This window comes from Epinephelus lanceolatus, chromosome 10 (assembly GCF_041903045.1).
Source record: "Epinephelus lanceolatus isolate andai-2023 chromosome 10, ASM4190304v1, whole genome shotgun sequence".
In the NCBI taxonomy this organism is placed as follows: domain Eukaryota; kingdom Metazoa; phylum Chordata; class Actinopteri; order Perciformes; family Serranidae; genus Epinephelus; species Epinephelus lanceolatus.
In genome coordinates this window covers 15,603,063-15,622,517 of record NC_135743.1, presented here as the reverse complement: position 1 = coordinate 15,622,517, position 19,455 = coordinate 15,603,063, and the positions used below count along the sequence as shown (strand labels likewise).

Here is a 19,455-nt window from a genome sequence, read left to right as displayed (position 1 = left end):
ACGAGTGATCAGAGAAGCTTAAGATTTCAGTAAGGCTGCTCTGGTAATAGCAGTTTCTAATCAGGGATAAATGATGATGAGCTGTGTATAAAAGGAAAAGTACACTGTAGCCTGTCAGTCACATGTAGTGGAGATCTACTCAAGGGAATACAAATGTTATTCCAAGTTGTGTGTGCTATAATCTAATACAAATGTGTAAATAAACAGTATGTTTTCAAGCAGCTTGTGTGCCTCAGCCTGGGATTCTCTCGTAAGCATCGGAACCAGCGGCAGTTTCGAGGCATGGTTGTGTTTATCCTGGGTGAGGATGGCTTTAGTGTGTGCTATTGATCAGGCTTCTCAACTGCAGTCCGCGCTGCCAAGCAGAGATCAACAGGAGGAGCAGCAGCAGCAGCAGCACTGGCTCTGTCTCTGTACGGAAGTAGCCCTGATGTATCTGTCTGCCCTGTGGTAACACTATCTCTCCCAGCTCCATCGTATCCTGGAGTGTGCTCCGTGGTCAGGCCGGGATATCTGTGTGGAGGCACACGCTGCTGTAGTATGGCAAAAATCATGCCTCTGTGTGATTTGTCTGTGCCCAGCAGGTTGAAGAAGTATACTGCATAGTTTAGTTTGTTTTGGATGTCACAGGGGATGTGCAATGCTAATAGAAAACTTTATTATCCCCCGTAAGGACAACACTTTACCCTACATATCACTTGTTATTAGAGGTCTGGTGATTTGAATTTATTCAAACAGAAAGCCCCAGACGTAAAAAACTCAAGGCCAAAAAAAGCAGCATAGTTGCAAATGTTGCAGACACTGATACATGCAGGCAGTGAGGATAGTTGGTGTGTGAGTTTGCAGCCGTTAATTCAGGCCCAGTTGGAAAATAAGGGCTGACATAAATACCACAGCTGGGGTTAGTTCCCTTTCACCTTCAAGTGTTTCTTTGCCAATAAAAGGTTCAGTCTACAAATAATCTATTGAAGATAAACTCCTTATCACTGCAGTATTCTGTATGTTAATGGTCATAGGCATAGATTTCAGGGGGGATGCAGGGAACGTGTATTTGTCCCCACCTCATAAAAACATAAAAATAGCAGAGGACTTTTATTTAGATGAAATTAAGTAAGTTTTCACCATAAATCGATGCAGTAAATTATGTGTTTGACGCTCAAAATTTATATTATATATATATATATATATATATATGTCTCACACCCCAATGTTCAAAACAAAACCTTTGCCCTTGTTACTAGTTATTTTGGTTTGTGTTTTAAACTGACTCTTATAACATCTGCTGTAGCCCAGCATCCCCTCACCACCACTGTAACTGAGTCAGGTGACACAATGATGTACAGTGGATGAGATGTCCGCATCCATCACCCCTTCAGAGAGCAAAAGGCCTTGAGAAGCATATGATGGGAGGTGCACATTCTTCTTCGCCTCATCAGCAAGGAGAAGGCAGCAAGATCTACTGCAAAATCACTACCGACTGTATTTTTTGTCGGTGACTCAGCTCGTGTGCAGTACACAGCTTATGTATGCTTCATTGAGAGCAAATCTCCACAGCTGCCGAACACAGTGTTGGTTATTCTGATACAGGCACCGTGATGTTGATCACGTTCCTAGATGTAGTGTTGATAATGCCATTACCCGTAACTGTGCTAAAAGTACTCAGCATCAGAGGCATTTTTTCTGTATCCACTTACCAGGCCACGCTATAGGCTACATGTGAGTGCTGGAAACATTAATCACTGTGTAATTTAGGGCATTGTGTGCAGTGTGAAGATAACTGCTATGGGTCAGGCTGCAGTGGTGAAATTATAGATATGAATGTGGGGCATTATGACAACTCTCACCTGTTTGTGCCGCCTCTCAGCAGACTGTCTCTATACTTTCTCTAAGTTGGCTTTGGTAAGGTGCCACGCCACTGATGCACCACTTACTGATTCAATTAGCACTAATAGCTGACTCCGTGTGTGCGTTTGTGTCTGCACATATTTTTCTGGCACTGAAACGTGTTTGTAGCACAGTTATCTAAAGTGGCATTGAGTGTGTTGTCATACTCATGATCTTGTTTGCTAGCTATTTGATCACATAGTTACAGACTTAAATCATCATTTTGCCAGTTTTAGACTATTAAATACTGGTAAAGTTCTTTTGCAACGGCTTGTGTTTACACAACATTTAACATTTTTGTTTGTTAAATGAAAAAGAGCTTTGTACAAAGTCATGTTTATTTGTAGAAAAGTATGTTTCTACTTCTTATGATATTTTAAAAAAGGACCGTTTTGGTATTGATAGACTCCAGAGGTGTGGATTTGACTCACATGACTTGGACTCGAGTCAGACTCAAGTCACAAATCTGATAAATTTAGGCTCAACTTGACAAAATCATAAAGTCCTTGCAAATCAACTTGGACTTAAACCCCAATGACTCGTGATTTCACTTTGACTCTAGCCTTTTTATTTGAAAATACTTGATACTTAAAAAAGAAAATATGCCACGAATCAGTTAATTTACATTATATTACCTCAACCAAACTATCATTAATGCTATTCATTCCCTGCAAGCTGACGCTCAAGTCCTCAGAAGATCCACTTTGTTTGAACCAATCCGACAGCATCCACTCATGTTGTAGGAGAAAACCACGAAGAACTTACGTTAAGTTACTGAGCACCTGTTGGAAATATAATACCAAAGATAATTTTGTTTGCTTTTGTTTGTTTGCGTAAACGACATGGTGGTCAACAAAAAACAAACTGCGCTAAACAAAACATGTGAGTGGAAAATTACAAATGGAGACGCAACAACTTCCTACAAAATTGTTTTAACAAATAGGTAGAGTTAAGGTCAAGAGCACTGTATGACTTGTTTGGAGCTTGAAACTCAAAGTTTAGAATTTGGGACTTGTCTTGGGATTAATTCAAGACTTGCCTGTCTTGACTTGGGACTTGAATAAGAACTTGAGTGCCTACTAGCCAACCCCTGAATAACTCAGGTTTTGTGTTGCTAATTTTAAAATATTCCAAACAGTGCCCAGTTTGTCTGCCTGCATGTTCATCTATCTATCTATCTATCTATCTATGCATCCATGCATTCATCCATCCACCCACATATATATATATATGTATGTATACTGGTATATTTATATATGTGTCCATGCATGGACCTGTGAATGACCTCAAGTTTACATCCGCCTCTCATACGATGCGGTCTTGCTGCAGTCTATATTCACACGCACGTAGGCCCATGCGTGGGTGGTGTATAGGCACCACTGTTGCTTCACTGCTGTGTCCCATCTCTCTGTTTTCGCTGCTGCACTACAGAGAGGGATTCCCTGTCATTAACTTAAAAACCCAAACACCCCCGCTAACACCATGCCTTTACACACACTCACTCAACAACTGATACCAGGTCCAGCGTTAGCCAGTTTGCAGCCTGCCTGTAAACTGGCAAATGTGGCAGACTGAGGTGGAGGCTGATTGATTGGCTTCTGTCCAGGTGGAAAAGCCTTGCGCACATGAACACATTCAAGGTGAATGAGTCGGTGATGTAGTGCCTCAGAGACAAGAGGGGACCTGATGACCCTTACCTACATTGGTGTGTGGCAGCTTATGTGTGTGTGTACACTCAAGGACTCCGGTGCAGCGTATATAGCAAAGGGTCTTTAGCTACAGATTTATGTGTCATATTCTTTATGGTGTGCCTTGTCACAGGATGCCAGGTACAAGCCTGGATCACTGTTGGAGGGGAACTGATTAAAATGTATATAGGTGTGTCTGTATGTGCTTACTCTGCCACAGAGCATTTTCAGACTGTACGTGTATGTGGCAGGTCAGAAATAAGAGGCCTGTGTGTGGGCACATGATGGCAGGCGTTTCTGTAAACAATGTGACTCAGCCGCAGAGTGTGTTATGAAATTGAAACATAATGCTGTGAAAGAGAGAATTTCATCTCTGCAATTTGATCGGTGAGAGCATTGGTTGTGTCAGTGTTATCTGCAGCTACTAACCACTCCAGTGCTGATAAGGAAAAAGGCCACGTTCTCAAAGGCGGGATGACTCCTTTGAATACCAAGGAGCAAGAAAATAAAGATTTTCTGCATACAACGTGCTGTCTGCTGAACGACTGGTTGATTTCCTTCGCCTCTGCAGGTTTTTTCCCTCCATCTAAACAGAATCAGATAACAGCTTTTTTCTGTTACAGGTCTAAATATTCATTATATATTTAGCAGGCCATTAGGATGTTTATGGAAGTGATCAGGTTGATGCTGGGCTGCAGCTGCCTGTGTCAGGATACATGCTGTAGATTTTCAGATACGACAGTCAGTGCACCAGTGACTGCTGTAACCTATTTATCCTGTATCAGTGATGGAGATCTGCACAGGATGGCAGCCACATTCATGCCTGAACAGATTAATGAGGCATGTCAGGCCGGGGGCATGTAGATTGGGAATGCCATTTCACCAAGTTAATGACAGTAGCTCATGCTGTGCTCGAGTGTCTGTGTAAGTGTCAGTCAGAGCCCCTGCACGTGTGAGGAGTATGTCCTGAGACACACTTGGCTCTGTTTTTCTTTCCTCGACCAAACTCTTCCAACCATCTGGGCTCAGGTCCTCAGCTGTGTTCCTGCTGAACTCTGGAGCTCTGTAACCCGGCATCTGCACATCTCACTGCAAGAGGGCTGCAATCCAAGCTGGTGCCCCGTTGTGGCAACCAGCCTTACTGCAGCTGTCATGGTAAACAAGCACCAAGCCCCCTTGGTTCTTCAGCGTTATTGCTGCAGGGCACTGGGAGTACAAAAAGACAGATGACGCTCAAACGCTTCCCACTTCAGTAGGAGCCGTCAAGCCACTACAGTCAGAGCTGGAGTTGACAGTGCAGCCGCTGCAGATCTTTGGTTGTTCGTTACGCACGGCCGCACTGCTCCCTCTTTTTTATCCCTCCTCCGTCTCCCCTCCCTCCCTGACTCCTTCTCCATCCTTCTCCTCGGCTGAGCTAAGCCTGGCTCCCCTATGACCACAGGGGGGTATCCAGCGCTGCACCGCTGTGTGCGCGGGGGAGGAGGGAGAGTGCCAGGGGAGGAAAAGCTGGCTCAGAGCTCTGGTCATGTGCTCTGTTGTTGTTGCTGTTTCCTCAAGGAGGAATCCTGCCTCTTCAGGAGCAGAATTACGCATTCGCTTACTGTGCTGCTGAGAGCTCAAGAGCATCAGCTATCCCGGTGCAGAAACACACAGCGTGGCTTAAGAAAGCACCGAGATCCTGGATAATGACTACTGACCCATCATCTTTACAGATATTCCGAGAACTACAAACAACTCTGACTAATCACAGCATGATATAGGCATCCAAACCCTCGTGGCTCACTTCACAAATAGCACAGGCTTTGATGTAATCTCATTTGAGGCACACACACACTGTCATATACATACAGCTACAGAAGCACACACACTGTACTTAATGTTTCTGGTCCATTGCTGTATAAAGGCTGGAGGGCTTCCCAGTAGGAGTTTGTACTGCTGTATTCCAGAAAACTCTTGAGCCATATTGTGATTCATGTGGAGAGAGTGACTGCTAATCTACTAATTGGCCAAACGAGGCTGAGGGATGCAGAGGAGAGAAACTAAGGATGCCAAAGCCAGGGAGAGAAACAGAGGACGAGAGGGATTGGCGTTGTGTGTGTCTGTGTGTATTATACTGTATCTAGATGTGTGTGGGTGTGCACATACGTTCATGTGTAGTTTGTGTTTGCAGAGCGGATTTTTAACCCAGATGGGGAAGAAAAATCTGGGACAGTATCTCCCGCCCAGGCAGAAGACGAGGCATCTCTCTGTCTAACTGATATCACCCCATAAGTAACCACCTCACACCGACACCACACTCCACATTGCCAAAAATCAAACCTGTCTGACTAATCCCTCTGAGGTCACACAGAGTTCATTTCTAACAGTGAAAGTAGCGCCTGAATGTAAATGTGTCCACCCTCTCTGACAATGGCAAAAGTGGTTTCTTCATTTCTACAGTTTGGGGGCTGAACCCGAGTCGTTTCACCGCTTTCTTTTTCAGGAATGCTTTGTTCGCACTCCCACAGTCTCTCACAGTTTGATAGCAAAAAGGTGGATTTGCAGCGGAGCGGGGAGTTCTGTCAACAACTGCCGTTAGTGCCCTTAAACACGGTTAAAACGCTTAGACTGTAAAAACAACAATTGGCAGTGGCATTTGTTGGGACTGGGGCTGGGATTTGCCCTTGAATGGTGTATTTTAATTTGTCACACAAGTTAAGTTGCTTAAAGTAAAGTAAATTATGTTTCCAAAACAGCTTGAGTTTTACAGAGTGAAATATTTTCAATCCAAAACTGAGGTTATGTTTTCTTGTCAGGTCCTTAACAGCAGTGAGCACAACAATGTTTTGCTCTCTCTCTCTCAGTTGAACACGGAGAAACTGGTAATAGCACATCATTAAGAGACCTTAATGGGCCATAATGCATTACAGAAAAAAGAAATGTTAGAAAAATGTACAAGGAGCATCTTCTTACATATAAAATTAGAGAGGAAATTGGCTGATATTAGATTTTGGACAATGATATTGCCTGTTTCATCCAACTTGAAATTATGTCCAACAAGTATTCAGTATTAAAGGTCCAGTGTGTAGGTTTTAGAAGCATCTACTGGCAGAAATTGTATATAATACTCATAATTATGTTTTCATTAGTTTATAGTCAGCTAAAAATTAGAATTGTTGTGGTTTTTTTTTGTTACCTACAGACCAAAGATTTGCAAAGAATTGAGGTGAAACTTGCAACTGCTTGCAATGCGCAGGTCTGCAACATTCTGAAAACCTGCCAGTTTACACCAATGTGACTAGACAGGATGATGCATCGCCCCCATAGCAACAACTCTATGTGCCTCCGTTCGGATTTCCAGCTTTTCAGGAAGTTAAAAATGGCTGTATATTATATATGTCTACAGCCACAGGATTACAAATGAGATGGACTTGGGCTTGGCAGTGAGAGAGGGCTGCTGTCTGAGAATGCTGCAGCAAGCAAACATGCCATCTGCTGACAGTTTGTACCTGACTTGGCCGATGGACTTTGCCACAAGCTGATTGGCTGTTGAAACAAGTGACGTGCCTTACCTAAAACCAGCCACTGGCAAGTGGACAAACTGAGTCACAGGTGACACCTTCACCCAGCCTGAGTCAAGCTGAGATGGGCAGGTTTACACCGGTGGAGCTTTTCTTTGCAACATCCTAAAAAGGTTTCATCGCAAATGCTCGGTCTGAACTGGGCTGTATGATTAACTCTATATATCTACATACAGGAAGAAGTTTTCCTCCAGGGTGGCCTTCAGTAGCCTAGAAAGGACAAATCAAACACTGGCTTTAGATAGGGCCGTTCACAAATTTCACATTGGCTACATAGTTTTCCTACATGCTTGGCACACAGCAAGCTCACAGCTAGAGCTAGCCACTAAACACTACACACTGGACCTTTAAAGGGACACTCTATCAGCCTGACATCGCCAGACCAAATCGTAAATGCACATCAGACTGGAACCTCTCAGATTATTTTCAATTTCCAAGGGGTGTAATCGACAGCCTTAGACCAAAATGCCTCTGGACACAATTGGATAGACCTACAACCAGTGCTAAGCCATGGACAAATATAAAAAAGACTACAGCGTGCACAAATTAGCTGTGATAGTGTCGCATCGATGTCTGTGAATGAGTGTTGCCGTTTTCACCATCAGAAATGAATGAATGAATGAATTTGAAAATAGTACTCCAACAGAAAGTTTCACATCGGCTGCAGCCATGTTGGTTGCTTTTGCAAGCCAAAAATAACGTCATCAGGTACTTTGTGTAAAGTTAGAAGGCTCCACAAGTTGCCAGCCATCATATTCTACCCGCTCCATATTAGATAAATGGTTGTGATTGGCCTGAAACAGGCCAGGTTGACTGGTACTCTGTTTTAACAACTAATCGCCTCCAATTTCTAAGTCAAGTTTTGTGTTAGAAATCTGCATAGACTCATTAAATCTGTGGAGTGTCCCTTTAAGGTAAATTTACCCCGGTGATGTACAACCAAACAGCTGTTTATGCATACAGGGACTTTGTGTACTGTCTGTGGTGATGTTGAGTGGTATTTAGGGAAACCTAGGAGCCCTAACTATGGGAGGAATGCACAAACTGGGTTGAGGGAAACTGGGTTGAACTCAACGGGACATAAAACACTCCATCACTCCTGGAAGTAACTCCTCAGATAGTATATGATGATATTTGTAACAGAGGACCCCTGAAATGAAAGAATCCAACCTGGTCTCACTCTGAGACGAGGTCGGAGTGAGAATGTGTCGGAGGATCCCATGTTTGAGTGCTGTATTAACTGTGCAAATGGAGCGTGGTGGTCCCGATTTGTAGTTGGCACACCCTTCCCCGTGCGAGAAAAGGGGGGTCAGTTTCTGGAATGAAGTCTGTCCCTCGTCTCCTGCCCTCACAGTGATCTGATGCGACTGGATGGAGTTCAGAGGGAAGGGTAATATCTGAGAGCCCAACAGAGACAGAGCGGAGCTGATGTTTCTGAATCACTGGGTCAGTGGGTCACAGACATCACTGGACATCCAGAGAGCCAACAACTCTCTGTGTTTTCTCGGAGCTCCCGAGGAATCGCTTGTGATTGCCAAATGCAGCTGTGGAAAAACATGATTGGCTCAGCAACACATGTGCAAACACACACACACACACACACACACACACACACACACACATAGTGCTGATACAGGAGTGAGCCCCTCTGAGAGTTGCACACACGCATAGAGACCCTCTGATACAGAGAGCAGGCACCTAGAGACTGAAGCTGTGTTTAAACTCCATTACCAGTACAGTCTCTCTAATTAAACCAATGTTTTAATTAGGATTTGGACAGCCAGGAAAGAGGAAGGATAATAATGTTCATTTATCCAACAGAGAGGGTCTATTTCTGATGACTCCTATCTGCCGTGTGCTGGGCGGGTGGCTCTGTGTATGATCTGCCACTGACTCTTTGTAGTGCATTTTCAACCGACATGCAGGTTCCACTTAAATGTAGAGGAAGTATTAAGGAAAGAAAGATTTGACTTGGCTCATTTAAAGCTTACACCAGAGGTTAGACACTGGTGGGGGTGAAGTAAAGCCTGCGGGTTGTTGATGAAAACTCTCAGTTGAATCTCCTGGACATCATGACAGGAGAGGTAACACTGGAATTGTGAATTTGAATAAATCACAGTTAAAGAGGACAAAGGAGGCCGACCTCTCATTTTTACACCAATCTGAGTATTCGCTATGAAGAAGTTAACTTGCGTCTAAAATAGGAAAGAAATCTTTATTTATTGATATACTAATATGTGTTACCAGCCAAACATTTTTATTCAACATTTAAGAGGCTCTACGTGAAATTCAGACCATATGAGTTGTCAGAGACACGCGCTCAGCTAACAGTGCATTAACATGTACAGGCAGCTGGATAGGCTTACTACAACAAACCACAGAGAAGCTCAGGTTACAGCGCATACAGAGGTAGTGTGACTTCATCCTCTGCTCAGGACGCCATTACTCCAATATATCTTTACATAGCAAATAGTGGTTTGCTGTGCTTTGACTGTTGCATATAGACTTTTTAAACACAGGTAATAAGAATTTAATTTAGTTCATGGAGTATATTTGACACTAGAAAGGCTCTTAACTATGTCCCAGATGTAAATTAGAAGTAGGAAATTGTATGCATATGGTTGGAATTGTATTATTTCATATTTCTTTGGGGGAAAAGTGTTGCAGAAATCTTGACCACACATATCAGAGGGAATATACTTACAGAACCTTGCTGTTGCTTCTTTAAGGGGATACTTTAAAGCTTACAATCCTTACTAATTTTATCAAAATGTTTCTGACAGTAGTGAAAACAGCAGCCAATATGTGTAACACAGTAATCCCCCTTCTGAATCAGTGTGGTTAAAGGAGCTGTTAGCCTGTGTTCCTTATGAAAACAAAAATGATTATTTTAGTTTTTGTTTTATTTCATGGTATTATTCCTCCTACATTTCAAGAGTGTTTTTACTGTTGCAGATATATTTATCTTATCTTGTTTATCTTGCTTCTTAAGGGGAGTGATATTTTGTGTGTGTCTGCATATGTGTGTGTGCGTGTGTACTTGTACTTGCCAGATAGTGAGCACCGAAACGTGTTTTTAACCAGCTAATTATTGTAACTTTGACAGTGCGGGAAAAGGAAAGCGACAGAGATGATTAAATGGGAAGAAATAGCAGAAATTCACGCTTAGATGAATAAGAACAGAACATTTTCCTTATTGAACGTCAGCCAAAGCTTTATGAATTGTAGTATTGTTAGATCACAGAACATTTTGTGGAAGCAAGGCTTCTTGTGTGATTTGATTAGGAATTGATTTAAATGCAATGAATAACAATATACTTTCCTTCTCTCCTCTCTCTTGTCTCTTCCTTTACCCTGCTCTCAGCGGGAGATGGCGTCCCAGTCCAGAAGGATGGGGAGCAGGTAAGCTTTCAGTTCCTCTGGCTCACCCCCTCTTGTTGACTTCCTCTGACAGTGGACTGTTGTCACTCCACCTGAGGAACCAACATGGCCACTGATTTAAAAAAAAAAAAACACAGGCAGCTACATGATGAGCTGCAGCAGCTCACCCCACTAGCTCTCTGTGACTTAAGGTGCCAGTGCTTACGCTAGTAGAGTAGTGAAGTAGCGCGCACATCATGTCAGTGTCAGTCGCTTAACTTCCACTACACCTCCCCACCCTCGAGATGGGGTGGCGTAGCTGGAAGACTGAACAATCACTGGTTCGGTCGGCTCATTGTTGTTGCTGTGACGTCCGCTGCTTGATGTCCATCTGACAGAGTCACTGCTCAGTGCTCATTGAAAGCAAAACAGCAGAGGCATCACTGTGTCTTTCTCCAACTTCTTACACACCATGACTATCTCCTTTTACCACTACTCCCCTCTCCTTTCCTGCTGCTTTACTGATCCCGTGCTCTAAAACTGATCCCTCTGAGACAGGACACAGGAGAGGGAACCATTTTGGACTAAAATGTAGAGAACTCTACTTTTTACGAAAATGCACTGTGGACTGATTCCATCATTTATTTATGAATTGTGCCCCAGAATGCCCTTCGGTCCTCCGGAGAGGGGGGGGGAAAACAGCCACAGCCACACACACACACACACACACACACACACGTGCACACACACATCAGTGTTGTCAGGGCTATTGGAAGCAACATAGGAAAAGCTGCTTCAAGGAGCCCAGCTCTACCACTCAAGTTTCTTAAATCTCTCATCAGAGCCACTCCTGCAGAGGGAGAGGAAGAGAGTGAGGAAGTCGAGGAGCGAGGGAGTGGGAGCGAAGAATAGAATTACAAGAAAAAGAAGGAGTGAAGAAAAGAACGGGAAGAGGCTGATATTGATTAACATGAGCTATCTGGATACATGCTGCATGTAGCTGATGGAGATAGTGAACACCACCCTGGTAGTCACTCTCTCATGATGTCATTCAGCATTAAATTACCTCTTCTTTACACTTAACAGTCCGTCGACCAGCGATGATAAGCAATTGAGTACAATTTTGAGGCGTTGGTGCTTTCTTAAGCTAATTTATACTTCTACTACAATGCAGAGGAAACACTGTACTGCACTACAAATCTGTTTACACATGGATATAGTAAACATAATAACATAACACAGAGCACTTTTACCTTTAACACTTTAAGTACATTTTGCCAATAATACTTTTGTACTTATACTTTAGTGAATACAGGACTTATTCTTCTAATTAAGTGTATTTTTGATTATTATATTTCTGTTTTTCACTTGTATGGAGGGAAGGAATGAAGTCAGGAAGAACAAAACTCATGTTTAAGCTCAAATTAATAGATTTCTCTTATGTTTGTATGGTAAATATGAAGCTACAGCAAACAGCTGGTTTGCGTAGCTTAGCACAAAGACCAGAAACGACTAACCTGGCTCCGACCAAAGCTAACAAAATCCACATACCAGCACTCTAAAGCTCACTAATTAACACGTCATATCTTGTTTATTTAATCTGTACAAAACCAAATGGAAAAATGTTTTTACAAGGATCATATGCCCGACTATCTCTTGACCAGGCACAGAAATTTACTGGAGTCTCTACTTGCCTTGCCAACCAGGAAGAAGGTTTTTGTACAGATTAAACAAACAAGATATTGAGCCCTATTTTACACCCGGTGTAAAGTGGTGCACTGCGCAACGAAACTGTGATTGCAAGTTTCAGACCAGCACAGTTGTCATTTTCACAGCCAGCACCCACGTTGTGTAAGTCGCAAATGTACTTGTGCTCTTTGGCAGTAGGTCTCAAAATGAGGTGTGGTCAGGCACATTGTTGGCACATTGTTATTTTCAGGCAGCAAAAAGCAATTGCACCATTGACCACCACTATCCTGCTATTTAAAGAGCGCATTATCCAGATAGTAAGACATGCCTACATAGGCGTACACTCTGCTTGTTACACACACAGGGACATGCGGATGGGTTGTGGGTGGGTGAAATAATACATCATTAATGAGGAGAATATTAATCACATTCTCTAAAACATGAACGCAGCAGAGAGCAGAGCTGCAGAGCTGCTGTCCAACTCCGATTAAGAGAAAGCATTTACAGGGCGTTGGTGGCTTGGTGGTGGAGTGGGCGCCCCATGTGCGGGGCTGTTGCTGCAGCGGCCCGGGTTCGAGTCCAGCCTGTGGCCCTCTGCTGCATGTCATCCCCCCCCCTCTCTCTCTCTCCCCCCCTCAAGCTTACCTGTCCTGTCCATTAAAGGCAAAGTGGCCAAAAAAATATCTTTAAAAAATAAAAAAAGAGAAAGCATTTACGCAAGAGGAGCAGCGTAACTTCACTGATAAGTTTAAAACTAGTTTTTAGTTTTGCTGCTGAAATATCCCATGATATTTGCTGCAGTGACATCACTGCTCTCACTGCATTACTCTCAGCATAAAACTGCTCGCTGCCCCAGTTGCCCAAACCCCCATGTAAATAGCAGTGTGCCATGTGCAGGTGCACCTGGCTTTTAAAGTGAATGGGAGATGACACTGATTAGTTGAAGTTACGTCACACCCACAACACACCCATGATTAATTAAGGGATTAAATACAACCCCTTTGCCACTTGCGCCCAGATTATACACCGTTTAACGAGCAGAAGTGGTTGGGCACGCCCTTAATACAAATGCACCATGTACTTTAGACCATGCACTATAGATTAAATAAGGCCCTTTATGAGCTAATCAGTGAGCTTTAGGGTTGATGGGAGGTAGCTTATTTATTTGCCAGAGCCAGGCTGGCTGTTTCCCTCTGTTTCCAGTCTTTATGTGAGCTACCACACAAACACGAGAGTGCAATCAAACTCCGAGCAAGAGAGTAAATAAGCATATCTCCCACAATGTCAAACTGTTCCTTTAATAAAAGGATCTGAGTACTCCCTCCTCCGCTGCTGTTTACATTGCAGGGTTTCACATATATACAAATGGAGACGCGGCCACCTTTGTGACAGGCTAGGAAAAATAATAAACTACACTCTTTGAAAAACAAACCTGGAGAGGATAAATGTGTGATAAATGTCAGGGACCGGTGAGATTTTTCCAGTTTTGTTTATTTACTGTTTTGTTTTCTCTCAGCCTCGACCGACAGGAAGGTGAAAACATTTCAGCACAGCCACTAACCCACCAGTGTCCCCAGTCTAGTTAGCGTCTGATGGAGAGGAATGCTGTGGCAGAGGCTGCTGCTTATCTGCTTTGTCCCCAGCATCTGCCTTTACACACACACACACATGAACACACAGCCTCCCGTTCCTCCTGATAGCCTCAGTCCCCTGTCTGTCTGTCTGCATCATCAGATACCGTTCGACACAGCACTGACATCTTTCTCACTCACACTCGATTTTCCGCTGGCTTTCAGTGTTTTTGGCAGCACATGTAACCAGAGAGGAGACTCATTCATCCGTAGCGTATTCACTCTGCTATACAGAACTAAGCAAATATACTGATCCCTGTTTAATCCCCTCCCTTCTCCCTGTCATTCTGGTCCTTGACTCTTCCTCGTCCCTGGAAAATCCTGTGTATCTGTCTCTCTTCTTCTCCCTTCTCTGAATTTGTTTCTCCTCCTCTGCATGTCCGATGTGCAATCCCCCCCTCTGTCCGTCCTCTCTTCGTCTTCTCCCATTTCCCGTCCCATGCACGTCAATGTTCTCTCTGTCCTGTCACTCTCTCACTCTGTCCTGCTCCTTCTTTCCCCATCCCTCCCTCCTCCTATTTCTCTTCCTCAGCATGGACGTTCAGAATTTTCATGGGAAGGAATCAATGTAAGTGTTGTGACACCATTCCTTCGTCTACTACTTTTCTTCCTCTATCTATTTGTTCCTTTCACCTGTTTTGATTTAACTCACCCTTTAGCCATGAGCTCCCCGCCCCACCTTCACGACTCCCCTTCACCTCTGCCTTACAGTTGATCTCTTTCGGTTTATCGTAGTGGTGCACAGTAGTGGGCACAGTCAGAATGACTTATTTGTGCAGGATAAAAAAGTACACAGCTAACTTGGAATCAGGATTTGGGTAATGCAGGTTTTATCTTGTGTATTAACCCAACATCTCTATCACTTCTCTTCTCCACTCACCCCTCTCTGACACACACTGTCTTGATGTCTTTGTGTGCCCCGTCACACTTCCCATACTCTCCTTTTCTCTACACGTTTCCCCCCTTCTCCATTCCTCTCTCTTCTCTCCCTCTAGCTGTCTATGGAAGACACCACGTCAATCCTGCCTCGGCTCAAGAGGAACTCAAACGCCTATGGCATCGGCGCTTTGGCTAAGTCTTCTCTGTCAGGTGTGTCAGGTGTGTGTCTGTGCTGTAAACTGGTAAAACGACCCCATGTTGGCTCGGCCCCAAGCGGGCGCTGGAGTCAGCATGGTACCCGAAACGGGTTCCCCTGTATCACTTCCTCTCCACACTGTGATAACACTAGTCAATGGCTCCCCCCTGAGTCATTGATGGAATGAATTCAGCCTGCAAAACACAACGCACACACACACATAGCGCATCATCATACAGCTTGTTGCTCTAAGAAAAGGTGAGTGTTGAGTGGGAAGTGTAGTTTTTCCATGTTAAGTGGTTGTGAAACTGTGTTGTCCTGAACAAGTAGTAGTATGGATGTTTTGAACCGTGTAAAGTGCTTTGTTCAACAGAGTTTTAAGTGCAGTGTAGTGCAGTGTTGTTTTGGTTTAATCCAGTTGTTTCGTGCAGTGCAGTTTATTTGAGTGCAGTGAAATGTAGTGCAGCTGCTGCACTGTGTGCCGTGGTACAGATTTGTCCTGTAATTTATTCCCATAATTTATTCATAAATCTCATCTCCATGCGCCACCATCAGAGAGAATCAAACAACCAGGGATTTACAGTACGTGTCATCATGTGCTGGTCACATGAAAAAGTGGAGCACAGCCATTATGCAGATATCATTTCCTGCTAGGCAGCAGGAAGTGAATTTCTTCTTTAAAATATATACTGTATGTTCTGCAGTGTTTGCATGAGTCGAGTTCTCAGGCAGACAGCGAGGAGAAAGAGAGCAGTTTTCTGCTTACCCAGCGCAGCTTAGCGGAGGTGTGAAAACTATCATGTCAACAAGCCAACCTCTCATTACTCATGCCACACAGCCACCTCACCCCAATTAACCTATTCCATCCTATGGTGCACCTTTGTCAGACAAGACACATCCATTCCCTCCTCTCCTCCTTGTAGCCCGTACAGACAATGGCTTAGTCTCATTAAACATGTGAATGTCACCTCAGCAACCCTTCGTCATTTAGCTTTTCTCATAATCAATGTTCATGAAGACCCTCATTAAACTACAGGCATTAGAGAAGTAGGATTGGACTGACAATGTTTTTCTGTACCTCATTATCTTTGTTGAAACTGCCAATAGTCAATATTCAGTATATATATTTTTAAAAATTGACAATTTTGTGCCTCAAACATCCCCTTCAAAGCAATAGCTGTACATATTTACTTAAACTTTAAAGGGACAGTTCACCCCCAAATCAAAAATACATATTTTTCCTTATACCTGTAGAGCTATTTATTGATCTAGATTGTTTTTGTGTGAGTTGCCAAGTGATGGAGGTATTGGCTGTAGAGATTTCCTTGTTGTGAGCAGTTTCATGTAGGAACTATTTTCTTTCTACTGAACGACATCCATCACTGTGCAGGAGGAAGCGTGCATCTACTGCTAGCTCACCTACCACCACTGAGCTAGCTAACATTACAGCCCAGCTGATGAGGATGCCATTAATGTTTACATCTCGTGCCGTAACAAACGTGCCTCTCATCCATGAGTAGATGCACGCTTCCTCCTGCACAGTGATGCAGTTGGCGGGTGTAATTAGGTTGAAAGAAAATAGTTCCATGGGCGAGAGGCTCATGACGGTGTGAGATGTCAACATCTACTGCTAGCTAACTTTACAGCTCAGCTGATGGGAAGCCCTTAATGTTTACATCATGCTGTCACAAACACAAGCCTCTCATCCACGAGAAGATGCATGCTTCCTTCAGCGCTGTAATACAGTTGGCTGTTACAGTTGGCTGTAGTTTGGTAGAAAGAACCTGCTCACAAAAAGGTCTGTGGATTATCTTGAGTAACCGGATCATGATGTCTGGAAAGACTTTTTTTTTTTTTTTAATTCTTTTGAAATGTATGTTTTTGGCGCTTTGAGCACCACAAGCCAAGTCCCATCTAGTTCCATTATATTCAAGAGAATGCAGACATCTCTACAGCCGATATCTCCAACACTCTGCTACTCACACCAAAACTATCTAGACTCATAAATAGCACTACAGGTAAGAAGAAAAATACGTATTTTCGTCCCTTTAATCATTTCTGGTCAGCCTCTATGGTAATCATCAATCATACAGTAAAAATGTAATTAAATGACTGGCATCATATTTGAGGAGAACATTGACCGTCCAGTTATTTCCTTCCACACCAGTTTAGTCTACTGGATATCCATAGTTTCATAAGCCATAACACATCCATGACCAAACAACATTCACATGATAACATGTCTATCTTCTGTCTCTCTTTCCCCTCTCTTCCTGTTTGTCCATCCACTGCTTTATCTCCAAACTATCAACCTGCTGCTTCACTTCCGTCTTCATTTTCCCTCACATGCTGTATCCCTCAACGCCTCTCATCATCCCTGCATCAAACTCTCACCTCTTACCTCTTTTTTTCTTTCACTTCAAACTCCTGGGATCCTCATCCTCTGCTCCCTCCTCCTGTACCTCATCTTGACCACCACCAGGTGTTAGTCGCACGATGAAGGAGAGAGTCACCAAGCCTACAGCCATGGCCCAGGGTCGCGTCGCTCACATGATTGAATGGCAAAACTGGGGCATGCAGACGGTGGGCGCAGGGGGCATCCCCCAGGCCCGCATCAGCACCCAGGAGCGGGAGAAGGAGCGGCGGTTAGAGAATGATGCCTACAGTGACCTCAGCGACGGAGAGAAGGAGGCTCGTTTCACTGCAGGTTGGAAGCACTCACACCCACCCACACACACACACACACAGAGGAGGGCAGGCACTCCACAGTGCCTGTTAACTGTCATCAGCAGAATTATGTGCTCCTCACCTCACTGTGTGGGATTCCTGCCAGTTATTCGGCTAATTAAATCTAATGCAGCCCTCACAATAATGCTGGGTTGTCCTCTGAATCCTGACCTCAGGTATCCTGCAGCAGTTTGCGATCTCGGAGGCCACGCTCCTAGCCTGGTCGTCGATGGATGGAGAGAGCCCGCGGTCGGGGTCGAACCAGGGCAGTGTGGCTCATCTTAGCGAGGTCAACCAGGAGAGCATCACCAGTCGAGGTAAACAGTTACAAAGGACTACAAATATAACAGCAGCTCAGACTCAAAGTAGCTTATGTTGCTGAATCTTTACATGATGGCAAAGATTATTTAGCAGGGGAAGAAGGCCCAAAACAAGGTGTAAAGTATTTTAAAATATCTTAAAAACATGCTGTAAGATAATTTGTCATATAATAATATATAGTGGTGGAGGAAGTATTAACGTCTGTTACCTAAGGAAATGTAAAAATACTCCTTTAAAAGTGGAAGTAGTGCAGCAAAATGTATTTAAAAGAATACTTCACCTGCAAAATGACCATTTGTATATTAATTATTCACCGCTTGTTACCTTGAGTTAATGGAGAAAACTTTATTTTTCTCGCACGTCTCCTTGATGAACGGAGAATCCAAAAAAAGGTGAACATTCTTCATGAATTGAAGTAAATGGGACCCATGTAAAACAACAGCAAAACTATATCAAAACATCCTTTTACAAACTCTCACACAACCGGTGCTGTATAATCCAAGTCTCATTTATTCAGTCGTACAGTCAGTACTTCTCAAACACATGTATTTTCACTTAAACTTTGCATTATTAAACACTTCTGCCTACCATACGCTTGTGTATGAGATCTGCTTGAGCAGCGTTCATGTTCGTGCTCATGTTCCTGGCTGTGCATTAGACATGTTTGTACTGATGTGTTTTAAATCATAATGTTTTAGCAACAATGCATGTGTTCAGGACGTACTGAGCGTAGAACTGGAGAAATTAGACTTGGATTATAATGCAGGAGTTGCGTGAGAGTTGATAAACAGATGTTTTGATATAGTATTGCTGTTGTTACACGCAGACCCTGTTTACTTAATTCATAAGGAATGTTCGCCTTTTTTGGATTCTTCGTTCACCGTGGAGGCATGCGAGAAAACAATTTACAAATTCAATGTAACTTGTGCTGAATAATTGATGTACGAATGGTCATTTTTCAGGTGTAATATTCCTTTCAAGTTCTTGTTGTGTAGCAGAATGAGCATGAAATGGAAATAATCAAGTAAATTAAGTTCCTCAAAACTGTACTTAAGTATAGTACTTGAGTAAAGTACTTAATTACTTTCCACCATTGGCATACAGTACATTTTATACACTTACTGAATGTAATAGTGTATATTCAATATATATTATAATGTATGGGCTGTTAGCAATAAAACAGCTGTCATATGTGAGTGTTGATTCATGTGCAGATAAGCAGCTTGCAGTATAGCATGTGTCATATAATGAGAACATACTGTTCCTCCGTCCAGGCTGGAGGCTCATTAGCTCAAGCTCATTACAAATTTCATATTTTCCAACATCACCTGTTCGGAGGTAAACCCAGACACTGCATCTGTATACAAAATGATTTCGGACATTTTCATTCCACAACTTTCATTCATTCAACATTCTGCAAACTTTTCCTCACGAAGTTGGAGGTGTAGATGATTATAATGAGATGACTTTGTTGTTCTAAGATAAACCTCCTTAAGGATATGATGCTTCATAAATGCATT

The 19,455-nt window shown here is 43.2% G+C and overlaps 1 protein-coding gene across 5 annotated transcripts in view; it reads left to right on the top strand.

The window, feature by feature from the left end:
• Positions 1 to 19,455, top strand: part of fam131bb (family with sequence similarity 131 member Bb) — a 28,335-nt gene that overhangs the window by 1,695 nt on the left and 7,185 nt on the right. The window contains exons 2-6 of one of the 5 annotated variants that reach the window (XM_033640656.2): positions 10,497 to 10,534; positions 14,345 to 14,380; positions 14,808 to 14,910; positions 17,370 to 17,594; positions 17,791 to 17,931. In XM_033640656.2, coding sequence (XP_033496547.2) covers positions 10,497 to 10,534; positions 14,345 to 14,380; positions 14,808 to 14,910; positions 17,370 to 17,594; positions 17,791 to 17,931 — 543 coding nt within the window. Of the gene's footprint in view, positions 1 to 10,496; positions 10,535 to 12,559; positions 14,381 to 14,807; positions 14,911 to 17,369; positions 17,595 to 17,790; positions 17,932 to 19,455 lie in introns of those variants that run through there. The other 4 variants (XM_078171637.1, XM_033640659.2, XM_078171636.1 and 1 more) reach the window with 4 other exon arrangements.